Consider the following 20787-nt stretch of genomic DNA (forward strand, 5'->3'; position numbering starts at 1 on the left):
CTCTTCTCCATCTCCAATATCTCCAGGGGGTCCTTGATTGGGCTCCAGGGGGGTCCCATGCATGGATGTATTATATTACCGGTGCCATGCAGGGAAACAAGCAACAGTTCAATGTTCCTTATAATGTTGGCTAGAAGTGGTCTGAAATTAGAAATAATGCGTGAGACAATTATAAGTTTCACAGTCACTATCACCCAGGCAGGTAAATTCAATTCAACAACAGAACACACACACGCGCACACACGCACACACACACACACACACACACACACACACACACACACACACACACACACACACACACACACACACACACACACACACACACACACACACACACACACACACACAGAGTGTTTTTAACCAGACTGTTTGAGGCACTATGCATGCATGCCCTGTTAGAGTTTATTTATCAATAACTTTTTCTTGGGATTACTGAATTTGTGTTGTACTCTGTGTGATCCGTATCCATAGATTAAACAGCCACAAAACGGTGTAAAGTTACTTGGAGTTAAGAGGGATAATGAATGCTATCATAGCAGAAGTTATGTAATGTGCCTTCAAAATAAAAAAACATAAATAAGTGGCGCGCAGAGCTACACAAAGGTTGCTGCCCAGTAGTTTCAGGAAATGTACCGTAAAACGTATTGTATGTTCAACTCTTGCGAATACTCAGTGTCAACGAATATTCCTAACACGTGTATTCAATTTGACAACCAAAGTTTCAATATTTGTGGCACCTTAATTAATAAGAGCTTTACTTTGAAAGTTACTGTCGGAAGTTGTGCACATTATGCCATTCACTTGACGCTGGCTCCTCCGTCTCTCGTGCTGTCCAGCCCTCGGTAACTCTACAGTGGATATGTGTTGTCTCTCACCACCTGCAGGTCATTGTCTAATGTCTACAACAGGTGAGAACACTTAAACTTATTTATTCGGCGAAAAGTTAACTGAGAAGACTTCAGTTTGTACAAATAATACGTGTCATAGATGGAAAGACGTGTTTTCGGACTTTGCCAGTGTTCCGGAACACCGGGAGTCGGAACACCTTGACAGTTGAGTGGATATCTGCGATGAGTAGCGTTAGCATCGGACCAGTGTGTCCAAAAAAGACAGGCTGGCTGCCCGGATTTAGAAACGCTCTCTCTTTAACTGGAAACAGAATTTCACTGGTGATTCCGTAGTTTGAAATACTTAAGGGGGAAACTAGCTATTTCAGCCCCGTCACAAATCTAACATTCATATATAACGCCATAAGCAAACAGAAGAAAATGTAACGTTAATGTGCGATAACTTTTAACGAACCGTTAGTGTTTTCTGCTAGGCTAACGTGAGTCTAAATCTGGCACGTATACGCAATCCACCATACAGGACTTTATTTTAAAAAAAAGCCTAACTTTTAGCGACAAGCCATTTTTAATGGAAGATTGTAGAAGAACCAGTTAGAAACCTTGAGGTGCTACTGGGATCCTACTACAGATTTATGGATTCAATGTAGGCCTATGCCAAATTGACAAGCAAAAGTAATAACTTCTGAAAGGTCTTAACACTTGTCATTATTGTTGTATACAGTATGTTTGCTGCCAAGAAAGGTGGGATTAAATTGCCAGAGCTGAGAATTGGCTTTGGTCTGAAATTGTTACAAAGAGAGACATAATATTGAGCATTTTAACCAATTACGAAGTCTTAAAATACTACTTTTTAAGAATAAAAAACTTACATTTAATTAAGATTCTTTCACTTGCTTCCTTATACGGTAGTTTTCACTTGATTATAGTAAATATCTTGCTACTTTGGGATCATTGTGGGCTGTGACACCTGTCACTCAGGATTCCATGAGAAAGTCAGCCAGTGTCAATGAGCCCCATTTAACTAGTGCTCTATTTAAGCCCATTTTGGACTCCTTGTTTACATTCTGGCTCATGTCAGCGAAGTGCTATGCAGTGTTTACTGCCTGGCAAGGTGCCTGGCTAGTTTTAGATCATGTGTCAGTGCAAAGACATGCATTGGCATCTGTTGTTGGGCTACACTGCTGCACGATCGCCCAGTAGTCTGGAGGAATAACTGAACAATCCGTCTAACAAGATGGATAAGTGTTTTTGACTTGCAAAGTCTTCCCCGGGCACAAAACTATGAATTCAAACTCAACCGAAAGCCTGCTGCTGAAACCGATTATTTACTGGAGGGGGGGGCGGTTGTCATGGAGGGATGTCAAGGAGAATACAGATGCTTTTGAGGTCTGCTAAACAAATTCAGCTGACTTTTAAATCTCAAAACTTCTGGATGCTGTACTATCTACTCCCAAGATCGCCTCAGCTTGACTGTGGGTTTTTATTTTGCACCCAGAATTGAGTCTAATGTTCCAATGTGTGGTTCCCTGAAACGGCCTGTTTGGCATAGGCTATAGCCTTAGTAGTAGAAGCACGGGGCACTGTTAGACTTTATTCTACATTTCTCCTTGTTATTTTGTGTCCCCTTAGTGTTTGTTCATTCACTTGCTGTCCCATGTGGTTGAGATTTCAGGCAAATTGGTTTTGTTTTGAAGCAGCGGTCAGCTCCGCCCCACCTTCCTTGGGAGAAAAATACCGACCTTTTTCCGAAGAAGTAAGCTGGCAGAAACACCAGGGCCACTTTGACTGAAATGATGCTTCCTTAAAGTGCAGGGAATGTTATGGATGGTCGGAGACCTTATTCCTGCACGGGAAGAGTAAGAGATTAGCTGCACGCTCCTGAGGGAGCAGGCTTCCTGGATCTGAGAAAACAAACGAAAGTTGGGTCAAGTTAAAGTCACATCCTTTTTTCTTTTTGCCTAATCCTGCATATAGCATTCATCACCAACTGTTTTGTTGATCGCTATTAGGCATAACACTTTACCTTGACACTTGAATGAGGCAACTGGCACAAACTAGTGCTGCAGTGATTAGTCGATTGACAGAAAATTAATCAATTATTTGTTTTTCATTTAGTAGAAGTCACAAACATTTGCTGGTTCCAGTTTTTCAAATGCGAAGACTTGCTGTTTTATTAAAAAAGAAAAAGAACTCATTGTAAATGAACGGATTACATCCACACTGAAACTATTTTTTATATGATTTCACGTGACAAATAAATTTATTGATTTAGACAAAATACTTTTGAATGGGTCATCTAAGGCTATTTGAAACTGATGGACATTTTCCATGACATTTTTACACTAAACGGTCTGTTGATTAATCACAAAAAACCAAGTGACAGATGAATCGATAACGTAGAGCAAACAAAGTGGGAACCCAGCTGGTCTCCACCACCCTGCTATTGGTCATAAACTCCACAGGTTACCTTTTTTTTTATGAATTTTTTTTAAAGGTTCCATGGCATGAAAATTTCACTTTGAGGTTTTTAACATTAATATGCGTTCCCCCAGGCTGCCTATGGTCCCCCAGTAGCTAGAAATGGTGATAGGTGTAAACCGAGCCCTGGGTATCCTGCTCTGCCTTTGAGAAAATGAAAGCTCAGATGAGCCGATCTGGAATCTTCTCCTTATGAGGTCATAAGGAGCAAGGTTACCTCCCCTTTCTCTGCTTTGCCCGCCCAGAGACTTTTGGCCCACCCATGAGAGAGAGACATCATGGCTTTCAAACGAGCATAGTGGCAGTTTGTCAAGGCCACACCCCCACCCTCCACCTTGCCCCCTCCCCCCCTCTCTCCTCCTCAATAGCTACAGACACAGAAATGGCACATACTAAGGAAAGCTCATTGTGGGACTGGCTCTAATGGCTGTAATTCTGCACCAAGGCTGAATTTTGGGAAATTGACTTCAGATACAGCATTAGGGGACCACTAAGGTCTATATAAAAGAGACTTCAGATACAGTATTAGGGGACCACTAAGGTCTATATAAAAGAGACTTCAGATACAGTATTAGGGGACAACTAAGGTCTATATAAAAGAGACTTCAGATACAGTATTAGGGGACCACTAAGGTCTATATAAAAGAGACTTCAGATACAGTATTAGGGGACCACTAAGGTCTATATAAAAGAGACTTCAGATACAGTATTAGGGGACAACTAAGGTCTATATAAAAGAGACTTCAGATACAGTATTAGGGGACCACTAAGGTCTATATAAAAGAGACTTCAGATACAGTATTAGGGGACCACTAAGGTCTATATAAAAGAGACTTCAGATACAGTATTAGGGGACCACTAAGGTCTATATAAAAGAGACTTCAGATACAGTATTAGGGGACCACTAAGGTCTATATAAAAGAGACTTCAGATACAGTATTAGGGGACCACTAAGGCCTATATAAAAAAAACTTCAGATACAGTATTAGGGGACCACTAAGGTCTATATAAAAGAGACTTCAGATACAGTATTAGGGGACCACTAAGGCCTATATAAAAGAGACTTCAGATACAGTATTAGGGGACCACTAAGGCCTATATAAAAGAGACTTCAGATACAGTATTAGGGGACCACTAAGGCCTATATAAAAGAGACTTCAGATACAGTATTAGGGGACCACTAAGGCCTATATAAAAGAGACTTCAGATACAGTATTAGGGGACGACTAAGGTCTATATAAAAGAGACTTCAGATACAGCATTAGGGGACCACTAAGGTCTATATAAAAGAGACTTCAGATACAGTATTAGGGGACCACTAAGGTCTATATAAAAGAGACTTCAGATACAGTATTAGGGGACCACTAAGGTCTATATAAAAGAGACTTCAGATACAGTATTAGGGGACCACTAAGGTCTATATAAAAGAGACTTCAGATACAGTATTAGGGGACCACTAAGGTCTATATAAAAGAGACTTCAGATACAGTATTAGGGGACCACTAAGGTCTATATAAAAGAGACTTCAGATACAGTATTAGGGGACCACTAAGGCCTATATAAAAGAGACTTCAGATACAGTATTAGGGGACCACTACGGCCTATATAAAAGAGACTTCAGATACAGTATTAGGGGACCACTAAGGCCTATATAAAAGAGACTTCAGATACAGTATTAGGGGACCACTAAGGCCTATATAAAAGAGACTTCAGATACAGTATTAGGGGACCACTAAGGCCTATATAAAAGAGACTTCAGATACAGTATTAGGGGACCACTAAGGTCTATATAAAAGAGACTTCAGATACAGTATTAGGGGACCACTAAGGTCTATATAAAAGAGACTTCAGATACAGTATTAGGGGACCACTAAGGCCTATATAAAAGAGACTTCAGATACAGTATTAGGGGACCACTAAGGCCTATATAAAAGAGACTTCAGATACAGTATTAGGGGACCACTAAGGTCTATATAAAAGAGACTTCAGATACAGTATTAGGGGACCACTAAGGCCTATATAAAAGCATCCAAAAAGCACCATGTCAAGGACCTTTAATTATGTAGAAATGTAAATTAGAGTGTTATTGACGTTACAGAGCTCCTTGGTTTCTGTGTGTCTGTTATGAATGTTGTCATTACTACCGCATTGCATTCTGGGATATGTATGCCGGTGTAGTGTCCAGTATTACGGACGGTAATATTTTACATAAAATAGTATGCAATTTGTGTACTGTTGGTTTCTTACTATGGTTTTGTATTTACAAAAACAAAATCTCACTTACTGTTTTAGCTATTAAATAACATTTTGGACGCAGCCAAAATGTGTGCTATTAAAAAAAAAAAAAAAATTATAAAAAATATTATAGAGCCAATAAATATATTAACACAAGCAGCCGTACAATAATTTAAAATTGGCAAAATTGTGATTTTAAAATCAAAACTATGTGATCAAAGAATAAGTAAACAAAAGTCCAACTTTGAGGCGGGGTTCAGTGCTACAAACTGCTGTCGGAAAAAAGTATTTAGGTTTTAAACGCAGCCCTAAACAGCCATATGAAAAAACAGCAGTGTCATAGTTATGGTAGTGCTACAAAGATGGCACTCTTTTTTTTTTTTTTTCATGGAATGATTGTAGAGCTAAAGTGATTTCTCTCTGTCTTTGCAGTGTGATGGCAGGTTAGGCTGCTGCGGCCTCCAGGTCGACAGAGATGGACTATGAACGCACACTCAGCCCTGCAGGCAACTAAATCTCTACTTGTCCTGCTGTAACTCCAGAGCCAAGATCAGCACCAAACAGCCGGCACCCATCAGAGACAATGGACCCAAACTCCAACGCCGAGAGGAAAAAAATCTCCCGGACCAGTTTACCTGGGGCTTCTTCACCAACCTCATCTCATGGCTGGGATTCAGCAGCTACCTGTTAGCTTACTGACAAATGTTTGCTGAAGCCATTTGCCTGAAGGTGCATTGAAAGACAGAAAAAGCGGTCTTGGCTGTCGACTGCGAGCGGTTTGTGTGTCTGTGGTTTGGTCTGTAATCATGGGGAAGGAACAGGATCTGCTGGTGGCGGTAAAGACTGGGGATCTTCTGCTGGCGCATAAACTTCTCTCCAAAGTCAAGTGCAACAAAACCAGTGAGTATGCAGCTAACAGAGGCAGGGGGACACATGGTTTGGTGTTATTACTAAGTGATTCCGTGTTTGTTCTGTGCTCTGGGCCTGGGAGTCTAATTGTTTCCACGATGAAATAGAAGTTAGATAGCAGAGCCAGAGCTATTGCTGTAGGGGATGCCACTTATTTACAAAGTGCAGTTTCTTTTGCGATAACCACAAGATCAAGTTCAGCTGCCGACCACAAAACACAGCAGTCAGGTCAGGGACAATATTGAACTAAGTGGATTCAAACTGCGGCTCAACACAAGCTAATCTCTTAAACGCAGACCCCTGCGGCTGCTGCATCTTGCTGTGTGGGTCGTAGTGGTCTTTCTTCTGCTTTCAGATGTCCTTATCGGCGTAGATTCCAAGTCATGCGACAAGCGAGCTCTTTACAGCGACATTGTTGCAAATGACAGGGTTCTCCTTATCCAAGCCCGGGGGAAAAGTTAAGGCCGAGCAGGCTGTGAAGTGGAAGCCTCGCTCTGTGGTGTTATCTGTTCTGGGCTTTCATCAGTATGGCTGGCTGCTCGGTGACAAGCGCCGGGAACAAAGCTGTGGCTGTCAGGAAAAAGCCTGTTACACACTACACAGACAGCGCGCGCTGCTTGGCACTGAATATTTCAAAGTAATATTGTCTGTTTTTGTACTGCCATGTGCTTCTGTTTGTGAACAACCAGGCCAAACTGGCTGGGGAAAGTGAATGAGTAATGTTCTCTGCTCTTTTTTTGTTTTAAACTATCATCAAGGAGCCCTTAAGCAAGGCACTCCATCTGCTTCTGGAAGAGCAGCTCGGTAGTTATAAAAAAATAGAGAAATTCATAATTATACACAAAATAAATATATAGACATGTGAATAAATACATGAATACAGAAATAAATACATGCACATGAATAAAAGTAAAACAAATAAAATATGATAAAAGTGGAGCTGTACACTTTATGCCTTTTACTGCTCAGCTTTTTATCGCCTGCGCACCAAGAGCATTAGACAAAGATATTGACATTTGTGCTACAAAATGTCTAATTGTTGCACAAATGCCCTTGTATGGTGTATCTCTTAATCTCCCTCCGCCATACTGACTCCCACGCGCAGTGACAGGACGAGCCACGCAGAAACTCTGTCAGTGGCTTAGTTGTTTGTCTCTAGGGCTGGGAATCGTTCAAAAATCTTTGATACCGATACCAATACTGTGACTTTGATACCGGTTCTTAAACAGTACTTTTTTTCGATACCAATTTTATTAAACAAAAATAAATTGCAACATTACACATTACGGCACAACTCTCATCACATCACTGACTCTGATGAGATTTACTCCTTAGTCTTTAATCCTTAATTCAGTCTGTGCATAAAAGTATTGAATTCAGTACCTAGCCCTATTTGTCTCTGGAGTCAGAGGCTGCAGTGTGTGCCAGCAGCACAGCAGGGGCTGCAGCATGGCACCGAGGGCTCTGCACATGACCTCTGCTGTCACACACATTCACCCAGTGGCCTGTCAATACGGGCTGATTGATTGGTTAGTAGTGACCTGCTTTGAAAGCTGTTTAAAACCAGCCACTCCAACAAATAGGGTTGTGTATGTAACGTACTACCTGTTGATTATTTGTTTTTACTCACACGCTTATTTAAACTCTGACTCTTGAAGTGTTCTCATTGACTTAAAATCACAATTGAATACAAATAATTTTGACACTGTGTTTACTGATGCCAAAAGGGTCATTCTGAGGCTGAATGAATAGTTATGTCAATAGTTTTACAGGTGTGTGGTTGTAAACCAAAAAGTATTGCGTAAGGTGTAGCCTGCTTGTGGCGCTAAATGGAAAGTCATCAGGAGTCGTGCTCTGGGGACCATGAATGTCGGTACGACATTTCATCCATCGGTAGCTGGAGATATTTCGCTGTGTGGCCAAACCCCAAAGAACTGTCTATTTCATTTGGCATTCTCAAATATATCGGAATCAGTTTTATTGACCCAAGTATGTGAACACAAACAAGGAATTTGACTCAGTTTTTTCGTTGCTCTTAATGTACTCACAGAGAAATAGACATGCAGCTAAACCAAAGACAACAAAGCTGAACAAGTTGAACATAAACATTAAACTGCTATGTGCAGATATAAATATGTTTAAAAAAAAAAGTACAGTATGTATAAAACAACACCACACTGACAATTGTGCAATGGTGCCGGTTTCAAAGGCTGCTGGAATAAATATGGGAAGATTAATGCAACAGCTTATTATATATACATAAGGTAGGTGAATAGGACAGTGTACAGCGCGCTTAGCTTTCAGAAGTCTTTCCCAACTATCAGACCAAAACTTCCAATGGCATACATCAAAATTTAAAAATGATGAAATGTACTGAACACATTCATGCTCAACAGAGAAGTATTCCTCTCGCACCACTCTCTGTACAAAATATCAACTTTAAACACAAGGGGCCCTATCTTGCACCCTGTGCGGCGTGGCGCAAAGCCCGACCCAAGTGTCTTTGCCCTTTTAAGACTGTCCAGAGTCCATGTCGTTTAAATAGCAAATACACCTTTGGTCTAACAGGGAGGTGTGTTCAGGTGCATTCTTGCCGTATTTATATATATATATATATATATATATATATATATATATATATATATATATATATATATTAGCAAAATGTGCCTGGGCTCGTGCATAGCGCATGCACACTATGCTTGTTACACACACAGGGAAGCGCAGCAGCACACAAACATGCAAAAGATTACAAATAAATATATTACGCTGCAAATCCGCCATCATAATAGCAATGCGCCAAGGTCCAAACGTGCCTGGCTTTTAAAGGGAATGGGAGATGACACTCTTATTGGTTTATGGCATGTTATGCCCAAAACACACCTATGAATTAATGAAGACAATAAGTACAACCCTATTGAACCATGCGCCTGGTGCACAGTCCCTTTTTTTCCACCGTCAAACTAGCAAAAGTGGATTTGGACACGCCACGCACCTGCACCATGCACTTCACGCCGTGCGCTCAGTTCGTTGAAATAGGGCCCAAGATATTTCATAATCTCAGGCAGCCACATGGTTCCTGAAGACTTTCAGGCTTCCAGGAGAAACAGTGTGCAGTATGTTGTTTGTTCCAACACATCTGTAATGTGAGGTAGAACTAGGGATGCAAAGTATCGATTAATTCATTAATCATTAGTTGATTGACTTTATCGATCGATTAACTGATAAGTGGCTTTTTTCCTGAGAATGTAAATTTCTCACAGTATCAATAGTGTATTTTAACATAAAAAGCAAAATATTGCTTATATACTGAATAAAAATGCATGTTATATTGCGCAGTTGATGTTTTATTGTACCAGTTGGGATACGGTACAGATAATGGCATTTATGTAGTTTAACAAAATAAATTGTGCACAGAAAATTAAAATGCATAAAAAATAATTGTGCACTGGCTCACCTGTTGCATGTGAAACATTAAGCAACATAACATACATTTTAAATATAAATCTAAACAATATGGGTAGGCTTAGCCTACACTATATTAAGCCTACATATAATAATCTGGTAAACTATGTGGAAACATTAGCAGCTTATAACACTTATAATCCCCCTTGGTCTGAGAAAGGTAACAGTAAGATTACTAGCCCAGAAAACTTCCAATATAGAACTGAACACAACTGAAATCATCCCTGAGGAAGGTGACAGAACAAGCGTTGTCGTGCACACAGGCTATTACATGCCCGGTGAGTCCCCATGACTCCACAGCCTGGTTGAGTTTGTCAGCTAAATTATCAGCTGTATGTCTCTCTGACAGGCTCTCCGTGAGAAGCACTGCTGACTTTACCTGCCAGTCGTTTCCAATGTAGTGGCAAGTGATTGTTGTGTAGCTCTCTGTAGTCAGTGCCGTCCAACAATCCGTCGTCAGAGCCACATTAGCCGCGGCTAACTGTGTTTTTAGCTCAGCCTTCTTGTTTTTGTAGCGTGCTTCCAAGTGGGTAGTAATGGTCGCTCGAGAAGGGATATTATATCCTGGCTCCATGTAGTGTAATAACTCCCGAAATCCCTCACCGTCAGTGGTGCTAATTGGCATCATATCTTTTGCGATCATGCCCTCCGCTTTCCTGTGGTCACATACTCGCCTTCCCACCACAGCAGCGATTTTAGGTTGTGAAGGCGACAGACTCAGAAGTTATGAAGGTGGTATCTTAGCGAACTCGTAGAGCTTCTGAACTTAAACGTAGTACCGCGGAGTTTACATTGGGCGTCTTTGTCATCATTAATTAATTTGAAATGCTCCCACACTCCACTCCATTTTGACCGCCTCATGCTTGTGTCGGGTCTCTCGCCGCCCGCGAGAATCTCGTGTCACGTTCAATTAGGCCTACGTCCTGTGGAAAACGGTCTTAGTTTGCAATGTTCAATTAGCCGACAATTAATTTAATTTAATCAAGTAAATTCTTATCGACAATTAATCGATAGTCGATTAACTGTTTACATCCCTAGGTAGAACGGAGGCTAAAGTCTCTCTAGTGGTTATTATTTGGGATTTATATGTTAAAGGCCACAGTAATGACACCATGCAAATGATTATATTCAAAGTGTGCTGTGACCTCCCCTGTGAGCTTAAGTGACATTCTGATCACAAACACACGTACACACAAGTGCCAAGCTTCTGGAGAGGTCAGGTGCTTTTTAAGCTGTTATGGGTGGTGTCAGGCCGACATGCTGGGCATTCCCGAGACCACCCGGCTAAGCCTTGGGCCGGGCCTGGGTGCAGATGGAGCAGGGAGGTACCTGCACATGGGTTGAACTCTATAGCAGAAGGGAGCGGCGGCGGTCAGGGAGTGACCAAGCACGTGGTGGACAGACCCAAAGGTGCGTCTGGTCAGCTGGTCTGGCTGGATGTACAGGACTGACTGTGTGTGTGCTCATGTTGTGGGTTGTTCTGGGGTGTGTGACAGTGACGTAATACAACCCTGACACACTGGGTGTAGGATTACATAACAACACCTCACATATAGTGCAGTACAACTACAACATTAAAGCAAATGGATAGACTGCAAGTATGCAGAGACAAAGAAATGGTCCAACAGCTAATATACTATAGTATAAAAAAAAAAAACAGTATTTCAGATGGCTGATTAAAAGATTGATCACAGTGTGGTGTGGCAGAGGTAGCAGTCCTTTTTGTAAATTAACTGGAATGCAGTCCCATCACTGATAGCGCACAAATGAAATGACACACATGACACATGTGCGGAACACACACTCATTCTCCATCCCACTATATGTGCTGGTAATCCCCAATATTCATCTTGAAAGTGTAGTAGATCGCCAAGGGTGCACACTTGGTAGTTCTGCCTTACTCTAACCACACGTTTATTTTCCTGTATAATTAACCATTCTATACTATGTTCCTGGGCTTCCCCGGTCCAAACAGGAAAAGTCCAGTCAGCTATGGTAACCACATTAAGATGCTGTAATTAAATCAAATTAAATTAAACTATTCTTTTGTACATGGACATAATTTCCCCCCACATTTATTGGTATATGTTTTTGCACAGATCTGCACTTTGGGAGGCCAATGCAAAACATGTTTTCCATCACGACCATGACTGTGTGCCTTTTCTGGAGGTAGAGCCCTGTGACATTAACTCTCAAAAACAGTGTTTCCTACCACTGAATATCAAGCCTCCTGACACAATATCGTCTTTCAGGTGATTCAGTGTTCCTTTCAGCGCCTGCATGACTCCTTGTCAACATCCACTGAAATATCCAAGTCGTGCAGCAGTAAGTTGTAAAGATTTAGTTTTGAAACTGGCCTAGTTGATTCATTATTTTGATAATTTATTCATTTAAGTTATTTTCTAACAAAACTACCTAAAGATCTCTAATTCCAGGTTCTCCTGTGTGAGGATTTGAAGATGTAGCTGTGTGCTCTCGAAAATTGCCATACAAAGCCATTGCATTATAATCTATTATTGGTAAATTACCTGATCTTTACAATTCTACAAATGAAGTGGTTATGCAAAAGGAATTGTGCAGCTGCTGCTGTGGTCCTGAGATAACTTCTGTTAGGATTTGACATTATAAATAAAATTTAATTTAATTGAATGTGGAAAAGGGCCTTTTAAGTTCCTCACTTAAGTTCCTGGGGTTTCTTAGTTCCTAGCAGTAATTGGTCACAAATGGATAATTTGTTTAAATAAAACTTTTCTGACCCCCCCCCCCCCAGACAAGTTCTTCCCAGCGAAGGGTAAAGCTGGCTGGGAGCTTGCAGAGCAGACCTGCAGTGTCCCGAGGGGATTAGCAGAGGAACTGAGGCTGGCTGATGGACAGGGAGCTGAGATAGGAGGTTTCTTCTCCGATCAGCCATCTGCTGACACCAGGTTGGCTGCTCAGTCAATTTAAGTGGACTTACCACAGCCGCCCTCTTTTTGCTTAGCTGTTGCAAGCTGACAAATCGATGGGCTCATTGTAGATGGATATAGTGTGTTCCTCGGCCTCTGTCCAGCTACTCGCATTGTGTTGCATTTAGAGTGACAGCTTGACATGTAAATACATCTTGCCCAAAGTGAACTCCTCTCACATACTCTTGACTTGGAGTGGACTGGAGTGGGTGTAGTCTGCCCCTCCCTGAATGGGGACCATGAGAGAGATTAGAGGTTCTTCAAAGGCCTTTATGATTACATTGTCTTTTGTTGCAGCACATGCTTGCTTTCATCTTGAGCCACAGCCCAACCCTCTCCTCTGTCATGGTAAATACAAGGCCTAAAGGTAATTCTCAACGGACAGATGGACAAACAGCCAAGACAAAAGGCCAAAGATCATATTTGAACATTTATTGTGTCAGCTATTTGATCCGTCCGTAATATGTTGATGACTCAGACCTTCACAAGTCCTGGGCTCTTTTTTCACCAAACGCACCGGTAAGCCGAGCCAAAGTCTCTGGGCGGATTCATAAAGTAGTTGTGATTAGCACATCATAATCACATCACTGTTAGGGTATTATCAGCTGAGTCCTAGGTGAATGCAAGTGAATAATCTGTCATAATGATGTGGTAAATATTGAACACCTACCACGTGAGGCACAATGGATTGCAAACTCTTAGATCAACTAAATTAAACAGATTTGTGAGGCCTACAATTGTTACACATGTAAGGTATTGTACTAATACAATCTGGTTTGAGTTGTTTATTTAATTATGGCCGTTATTTTCCAAGAATCAGTCATGCAATTTGAATTGGAACCACCTGCTGTACTGAACTTCAACTAAAAGTATTGCCTTCCTGAAGTGGGTGAACAGCATTGAGCCTTTATGACTCACTTAGGAGGCACTGAGGGCAATATTGTTAGTTTAGCAGGCATTTGGTTATAAACCTAAGTATGGACATGTTGAAATTTTCACCTGATGATGGCGCTATTAGAAAAGTCAGGGGATCTTAGAAGTTAAAAGGATTCATCCACTGGGGAGCAAAGTGGTGGACCAACCAAACAACATTCACATTTCTTGTTTTGTCTGACCGACCTTTAAAAGAACCCAATGATATTAAATTATTGATTAAGTTCCCATTGGGAACTTAATCAATAATTCTGTTAATACTTCAAAAGCAGAAATTCCCAATCCACACTGGCAGTGTTTTCTTATTGATTAATCATTAATGGCCTTTCTACAATAAGTTATTCTTTCTAAGTTTCTTCAGCAAACTTAGGCCTGTTCACTGTAAGCACTTTTCCATTCACATCTTAGTTTCACAGATACAGTATATCTATGTTGAATTTATCAAATTAAAGCACTTCCTAAATTACAAAGACCTAACAATTTCAGTAATTCCCTTCCTTCAGTACACTTTAAGAACAAATGTTACTGGGACCACTACAGAAAAGTGCAGATGGACATTATATATCTAGGAATACACGTTATAGACACCGCTCACTGTCCCTGTAACAATTTAGCCACAATTTAGCACATTGTCCATACACAGTATGTGTTGTTACGTTTCTCTTTGTGTACAGATTAAACACACAAGGTACAACGTGTTAATTGGTGAGCAGAATTAGCGTAGTTTTCACTCATTCATTCAACTATTTACTTTAAAGGGGTGATAGAATGATTATATAGGGTATGTAACATTGGTTGGGCTGAAAATAGCCTGGTTGATATTTTACGGGCCCTTATGCATCCTGTGTTTTGGCCCCATTTGTAACAAGAGGTTTTCTTCTAAATATGGTATGCTCACGAATATTTAGATGAGCTGCGTGCTGATTGGTTGAGCGAATCCCCATAAACACACATTAGAGACGCGCGCTGATTGGTTGAGCGAATCCCCATACACACACATTAGAGAAGCGACAGAATCTCATATTCCCGACACTGCAATTACCAAATTCCCTTCTGAGACTTTTTTATGCGAGAAATCCACTATATAAAGCTCAAATATATTTTACGAAAATTGATGGCTAATTGCAAATTTGGTAAGACGTGTCAGACTTTAGGAGCTCCACACAATCTGATGAGAAAGCGGCAGCCTGCCGGGCTCCATACCCAGGGCAAAGTCACCCTTTGTGGATTACTGTCCACTATAGTCCGATTTGAATTTAAGGCATTTTTATGAACGTGAGTGGTCTTGTTAGGAGGAGCAGCTCGCTAGCTATATGTCCCATTCAATACAATGGGAAAAGATCGCAGCTAGCTAGCTACACTTTCGGCATAACTATAGTATATTTACAGTTTGAATTTCGTCACGGCATGTATATTACAAAAGCTTAGCTAACACTTGTCTGATTTCGGATTTCAGAGGTCTCGTTAGGAGGAGGCTAGCTAGCTCTCATTGATGGATTCCAGCTCACCGCGGACTCTATCAATGAGACTCGCTGACAAGAGGTGTTTATTTCCCCAATCGTTTGTTTAAATAACTCAACACACATATCCATTAGAAGATTAACTGGAACCTGTGGTAAGAAATTGCGGGCGTAACAAGCTCGCTGACCACGCTCTCAGTCACATACCGGCCATTTAGCAGGAAGAGGGGAGGGAGAACAGCGAGCTGCAGGCCCTGGAGCTCTGTCAGGGCAGCAGCGTTTGGTAGTCCAGTCACCCAGAAAGGGTGAGTTTGCGCGGGTATTGAGCACCGGGGGCTTCCGGCCGGGACGGAGCTCAATCGAGCTCCCAGCAGGCCGGGGTCTGTGAAAGAGGACAGCAGGGCGGTGATGTAGCAACCCAGGCAGCACCGGCCGCTGAACTCCGACACAGTATTTGAGCTTTACATAGTTGATTTCTCGCATAAAAAATTTCCAGAAGTGAATTTTGTAATGGAATAGCAGAGATCTGCGCGACCTAGATTCAGAAGACTACCTGATCTCAGGTCAGTTGTGTAGCCTATGTAAATGTTGGGACGTGAGCGTTCTCTTAATACACCCATGGCCGTGACAAAGGTACAGGTCCTGGGATGCTTACGTCAACTTCTAGCTTTGTTGAGATTTGCCAGTTTTCAGCGGCATGTTTCAAAATATGAGATTTTCATAGTAAAGGGGTGTCAATGGGATTTTGAGCTTCTATGTATGTCCTATTTACCCACTGAACTGTCGTTATTAGACTATGACAAGGTAAAATCGGTTTTGCATTCTATCACCCCTTTAAGAAATTACGTTCTAGTTTTTCCTTTTGTGCATCCACAACTGCCTTTTCTTTAACAACCTCCACCCCCACCCCCACCCCCAGCCTTTATCTTGGCTTCCTCCTTCCTTCATCCCTGTACCTTGAATTAGAGATTACCCATCTGGACCAGTGTCAGATTAGTCTTAGATTTAAGAGTCTGTAGGAAGAGGTGTATTTGTGCATATGTGTACAAGTATGTATACATATATACTTGTATACAGCATATGCCCCAACATGAATAGTTGATTTTCTTTCAAATCTTCAACTTTTGTCTTATTTCTCACCTGTAGTGCTGTGAGTCTGTAGCAACAGGGTGTGGTAGTTGGCCCATTAGCTTACCGGCTAACTGGGCTAATCACTCTTTTACTTTATTAGCCAGACACTTGGATAGCAGCCAATTAGTGTGTGAACTGCTTTTGAGTTTACCTACTCTTATACTGTAACACACACACACACACACACACACACACACACACACACACACACACACACACACACACACACACACACACACACAATTAATCCTGACCCCTTTCCTCCCCTGACAGATGGGGTAGCTTGTCTAGGATTGCCTCGGAATTTACCAAAGGAATTAAGTAGTGTGTGTGTGTGTGTGTGTGTGTGTGTGTGTGTGTGTGTGTGTGTGTGTGTGTGTGTGTGTGTGGTTGCAGCAGACAGTGTCATTTAATCTAGCATAACTAGCCTTTTATTACTAGCTCCAGGCTACACATTGTTGAGTCTGGCACTCAACCTCATTGAGCTCCATTCTTTTCTCCTGTTACTGAAAAACAAGCTGTCATTCAGGCAGATGCATGGATGTAGCATTCAGAGTGTGAGGTGTGATGGTGTCACTGGTTTCTGTTCTGCCTCTACATGCCCTGCGACTGTTTTCATTTCAATCTGTGAAAAGATGAAAAAGTGCATACCTGTTGGCGGAGTATTCAGAGTTTGTGGAAATTGCATTTCTGCTTGTACAGACAAGGACAATGTGGTGGGCTGACAAGGAGGTCCCATTGTGTGTTTATTTACATGAATGTGAATACTGTATGTGTGTGGATAAGGAACGTGTCTCCTGAATGGGAAATAGGCTGTATCAGTATCTGGTAGCGGTAATGAGAATCAGCAGGAGAGGTTGCTGTTGTGGCTTTGATCTTTTCCATTATCGCACTGTTTTGATTCTTCCCGTCTCTTACCACGAATCCGAAGCAAATAGAAATCACCGTCCGTGGTGGCTCTTCATGTCTTCCAGCTTTATAGTTGTGCCTTAGAATAAAATACTATTCATTGTAATGAGAAGTATCTGGATAAGAGTGTCTTGGATGTTCTTTAGACTAATGCATCAGTGTGTGTTTATGTTGGAGGATCAAGTGGAATCAGAGATTGCCTCACTGATGTATTCAAGATTTCAGTGCAACCTTTTTGCAATTAGTTTTTAATGATCTGGCTTCCCTGCAAACCAAAGCAGATTTTTTTAAATGTAATAACTGCAAAGCCGTAAATCTCAAACTTTCAAATGGTCAAAACTGTCTCTAACCAGTGTCTTAAGTTATATATCACCTTTTTTTCCCCCATTGCATTATTTTTTATTGCTCTCACTTATATGCTCTTTTGCTGTTATTTGGGGGGTGAAATCGGTCCCTTATTATTATTATTATTATTATTATTATTATTATTATTATTATTATTATTATTATTATTATTATTATTATTATTAGGGATGCACCGAAATGAAAATTCTTAGCCGAAAACCGAAAAAGAGGAAACCAAGACCGAAAACTGAAACACCGAAAGAAATTATGCCAATTATTAGTACCATTGCATTTATGGCTATGACTGTGTACTAACTTTACTAAAATCAAGGCATTGCAATTGTATAAATTAATATTAAAGTTTAATTAAAAAAAATCTAGCAGAAATATGGCTACAATCTGATAGTCACATACAGTATATAGTAGCCTAAGAACAGAATAGCTTACCTATTATTATTATTATTATTATTATTATTATTATTATTATTATTATTATTATTATTATTATTATTTGAGGCACTTTCTTGCAGGATTTCACTGAACATATCAGACAACGAGGGTGCATGCCCCTCATCTGGTACAGAGAGACGAGTCTTTTTTTCTGCGCTCTGATCTCCTGCGCTGGGCGCTGCTCCGTGCGCTGCTCCGTGCGCTGCTCCGTGCGCTGCTCCGTCTCCGTCTCCATGCGGGTTGCTGCTTTATTTCCGCATCCAAGTAATGGTCTTTATAACGCAGATCAAGTACAGTCGCGATGAAGTGCAGAGGATCCGAATAGATCTCAGTGAAACGTGTGCTGACAGACTCTAAGAGCGTACTTTTCATTGTTTTCACTCCGTGGTCCGTCCCAACCTCTTTGCTTAGGAGACGCTTTGCAGGGGGAACGGATCGGGTACTGACACACGTGCAGGTCGCGGTTTCTGTTTGCGTCATCACAACATTTCGGCCGTATTGTTTCGGTGATAAAAGTATTTCGGCCGAAAACCGAAAATGCCCTTTTGGGCCATTTTATAATGGCCCAAAAGGGCTGTCTTTTTTTCTTTTTGTTTTCTTTTTTTGTTGCAGCGGGGCTGGCAGAGGGACCGCAGCGTTTGCTAACGTTAGCTTCTTGTCTCATCTGGGGTCTGATAAACAGTAAATTCATCAAAGTCAGTGTCCCCAACGCTATTTTCCGATAAACTGTAGCTGTCAAATTTCACGGGACCCACGTGAGTGCAGTTTTCATGTTCCAGTTGTTCAGCCTCAGAGGGGAGAGAGAGCGGCTGACCGTTTGCCTGAGATCAGTAGAGCAGACGGCTCTACCGAGCCGTAATTACGACTTTGACATTTCATAAACAGCTGATTGAGCGGCGGTGCGCTCATGTTGCGCGATGTTAATCATGCGGTGCCCGAGTGCATTTGACCGGCATAAAATCGGCATATGTCAGACTGACCGGCAGGTCGCCGGTCATGGCCGGTCACGTGAAAATCGGCCAATTCTGGTCACCGGCCGGTCAGTCGGTGCATCTCTATTATTATAATGACAATAGTCTCCCGTTGCCTTCCTCCATAGCGCTGCGGAGGAGGGTCTAGCAAGTCCGCATTCCTGGATGGGAGAAAAACGTGCTCTGGTTTAATGGAATTTCTTTAAACCAATCACCATTGTCTTGGGCGGTGCTAGGCACCGGACAGAGCTACGGTGCCTCTGCTAAATAGCCTCAGGAAGGAACTTGTTTTGATAGAACATGTGTACGTTCAAAAGTAGTTTTAGTCGTGCAACAGAAAACTCCGATTGGACAGATAGTCTAGCTAGCTGTCTGGATTTACCCTGCAGAGATCTGAGGAGCAGTTGACCATAGTCCTCACAAATCCACCAGAGTTTAGAACGCCAACACAGAGACAGAGGAAGGTAACGGAAATGAAACGTCGTTGATAATGGGAGACTAACTGATGGTCAGTTCCTCATCCCAGAGAGGGGCTGAGGAAATGGCACCATTCTCTGGGGTTTGTGTTGTGTTGATAAAGTTTGTTAAGCTATTACTGCCATTAGAGGTGGGCGATATGGAGAAAATCAAATATCACGATATTTTTGACCAAATACCTCTATCGATACCGCAACGATATTGTAGTGTTGACAATTGGTGCTTTCACAAAATATTTACACAATGAGATTTTTGATGAATAATCATCAGTAATGTGGATATAATAACTAAGTGGGTAAAGGCAAATAATAGGACAGTCTGGTAAGTTCATAAAAGTACATCACTTTACTGTAATGCAGCCTTTAAAACCAGGAAAAGACAACACTTATGAGCCATATTACGATATCCAAAATCTAAGACGATATATCTAGTCTCATATCACGATATCAATATATATATATATATATATATATATATATATATATATTGCCCAGCTCTAACTGCCATAATAGGTTTTAGCGTTTGATCAGACTAGTCCATGAGTCCATGTTTATTATATTTAATCCTCATCCTAAACAAACATTTAAGTAACATGTTTTGGCATCTCATTCACCCAAATATCCACATTATGGTTAGACAAGCATATTGATCCTTGTAATGACTTTTCCATCCATTTGTATGACCTCATGCTGGGGTTTGGCAGAAGTCCAATAATTACGAGAGTTAACTAACTAGTTGGAGAGGTCACTGAGCAAAGTAGCCTCTGTGAAGTAGATTTTATCGTTTTTCGACCTCAGCAGCATAATCACAAATGGCCTCAAGGCTTTGCTACTGCACTCTCATTATTTCAAAATTGAAATGAGCGAAGAGTTGGTGGGACAGGTCAAGTCTTCACATTCTAGTTCACCATGATTCTGATTCTAGTCCAGTTCATTTTAGAGTTTGTAACTAGGGCTGCACAATATATCGTTTTTTTTATCGTCATCGCAATATAGGGCTGTCCCAAACGATTAATTTTTCGATTAATCTAACGATTAATTTTTCGATTAATCTAACGATTAATTTTTCGATTAATCTAACGATTCATTTTTCAATTAGCGATTATTTTACCATTGCTCAATTATTAACAATTTACACAAAACAAATTTCAATAAGGTTCAAGTCTCTGTTTATTAAAATTGTTTAACTGCACTGTTTAAGTAAAATTAATTTGTAGTGCATCCTGAAG

The 20787-nt window shown here is 41.1% G+C and overlaps 1 protein-coding gene across 3 annotated transcripts in view; it reads left to right on the forward strand.

Moving 5' to 3' along the window:
- Positions 1–823: 823 nt before the first annotated feature.
- Positions 824–20787, forward strand: part of LOC120551301 (caskin-2-like) — a 93929-nt gene continuing 73965 nt past the window's right edge. For all 3 annotated transcript variants that reach the window (XM_039788607.1, XM_039788608.1, XM_039788609.1), the window contains exons 1-2: positions 824–911; positions 5997–6464. In XM_039788607.1, coding sequence (XP_039644541.1) covers positions 6371–6464 — 94 coding nt within the window. In that variant the 5' untranslated portion in view covers positions 824–911; positions 5997–6370. The remainder of the gene's footprint in view (positions 912–5996; positions 6465–20787) is intronic.

The sequence above is a fragment of the Perca fluviatilis genome, chromosome 21 (genome assembly GCF_010015445.1).
Source record: "Perca fluviatilis chromosome 21, GENO_Pfluv_1.0, whole genome shotgun sequence".
NCBI lineage: Eukaryota > Metazoa > Chordata > Actinopteri > Perciformes > Percidae > Perca > Perca fluviatilis.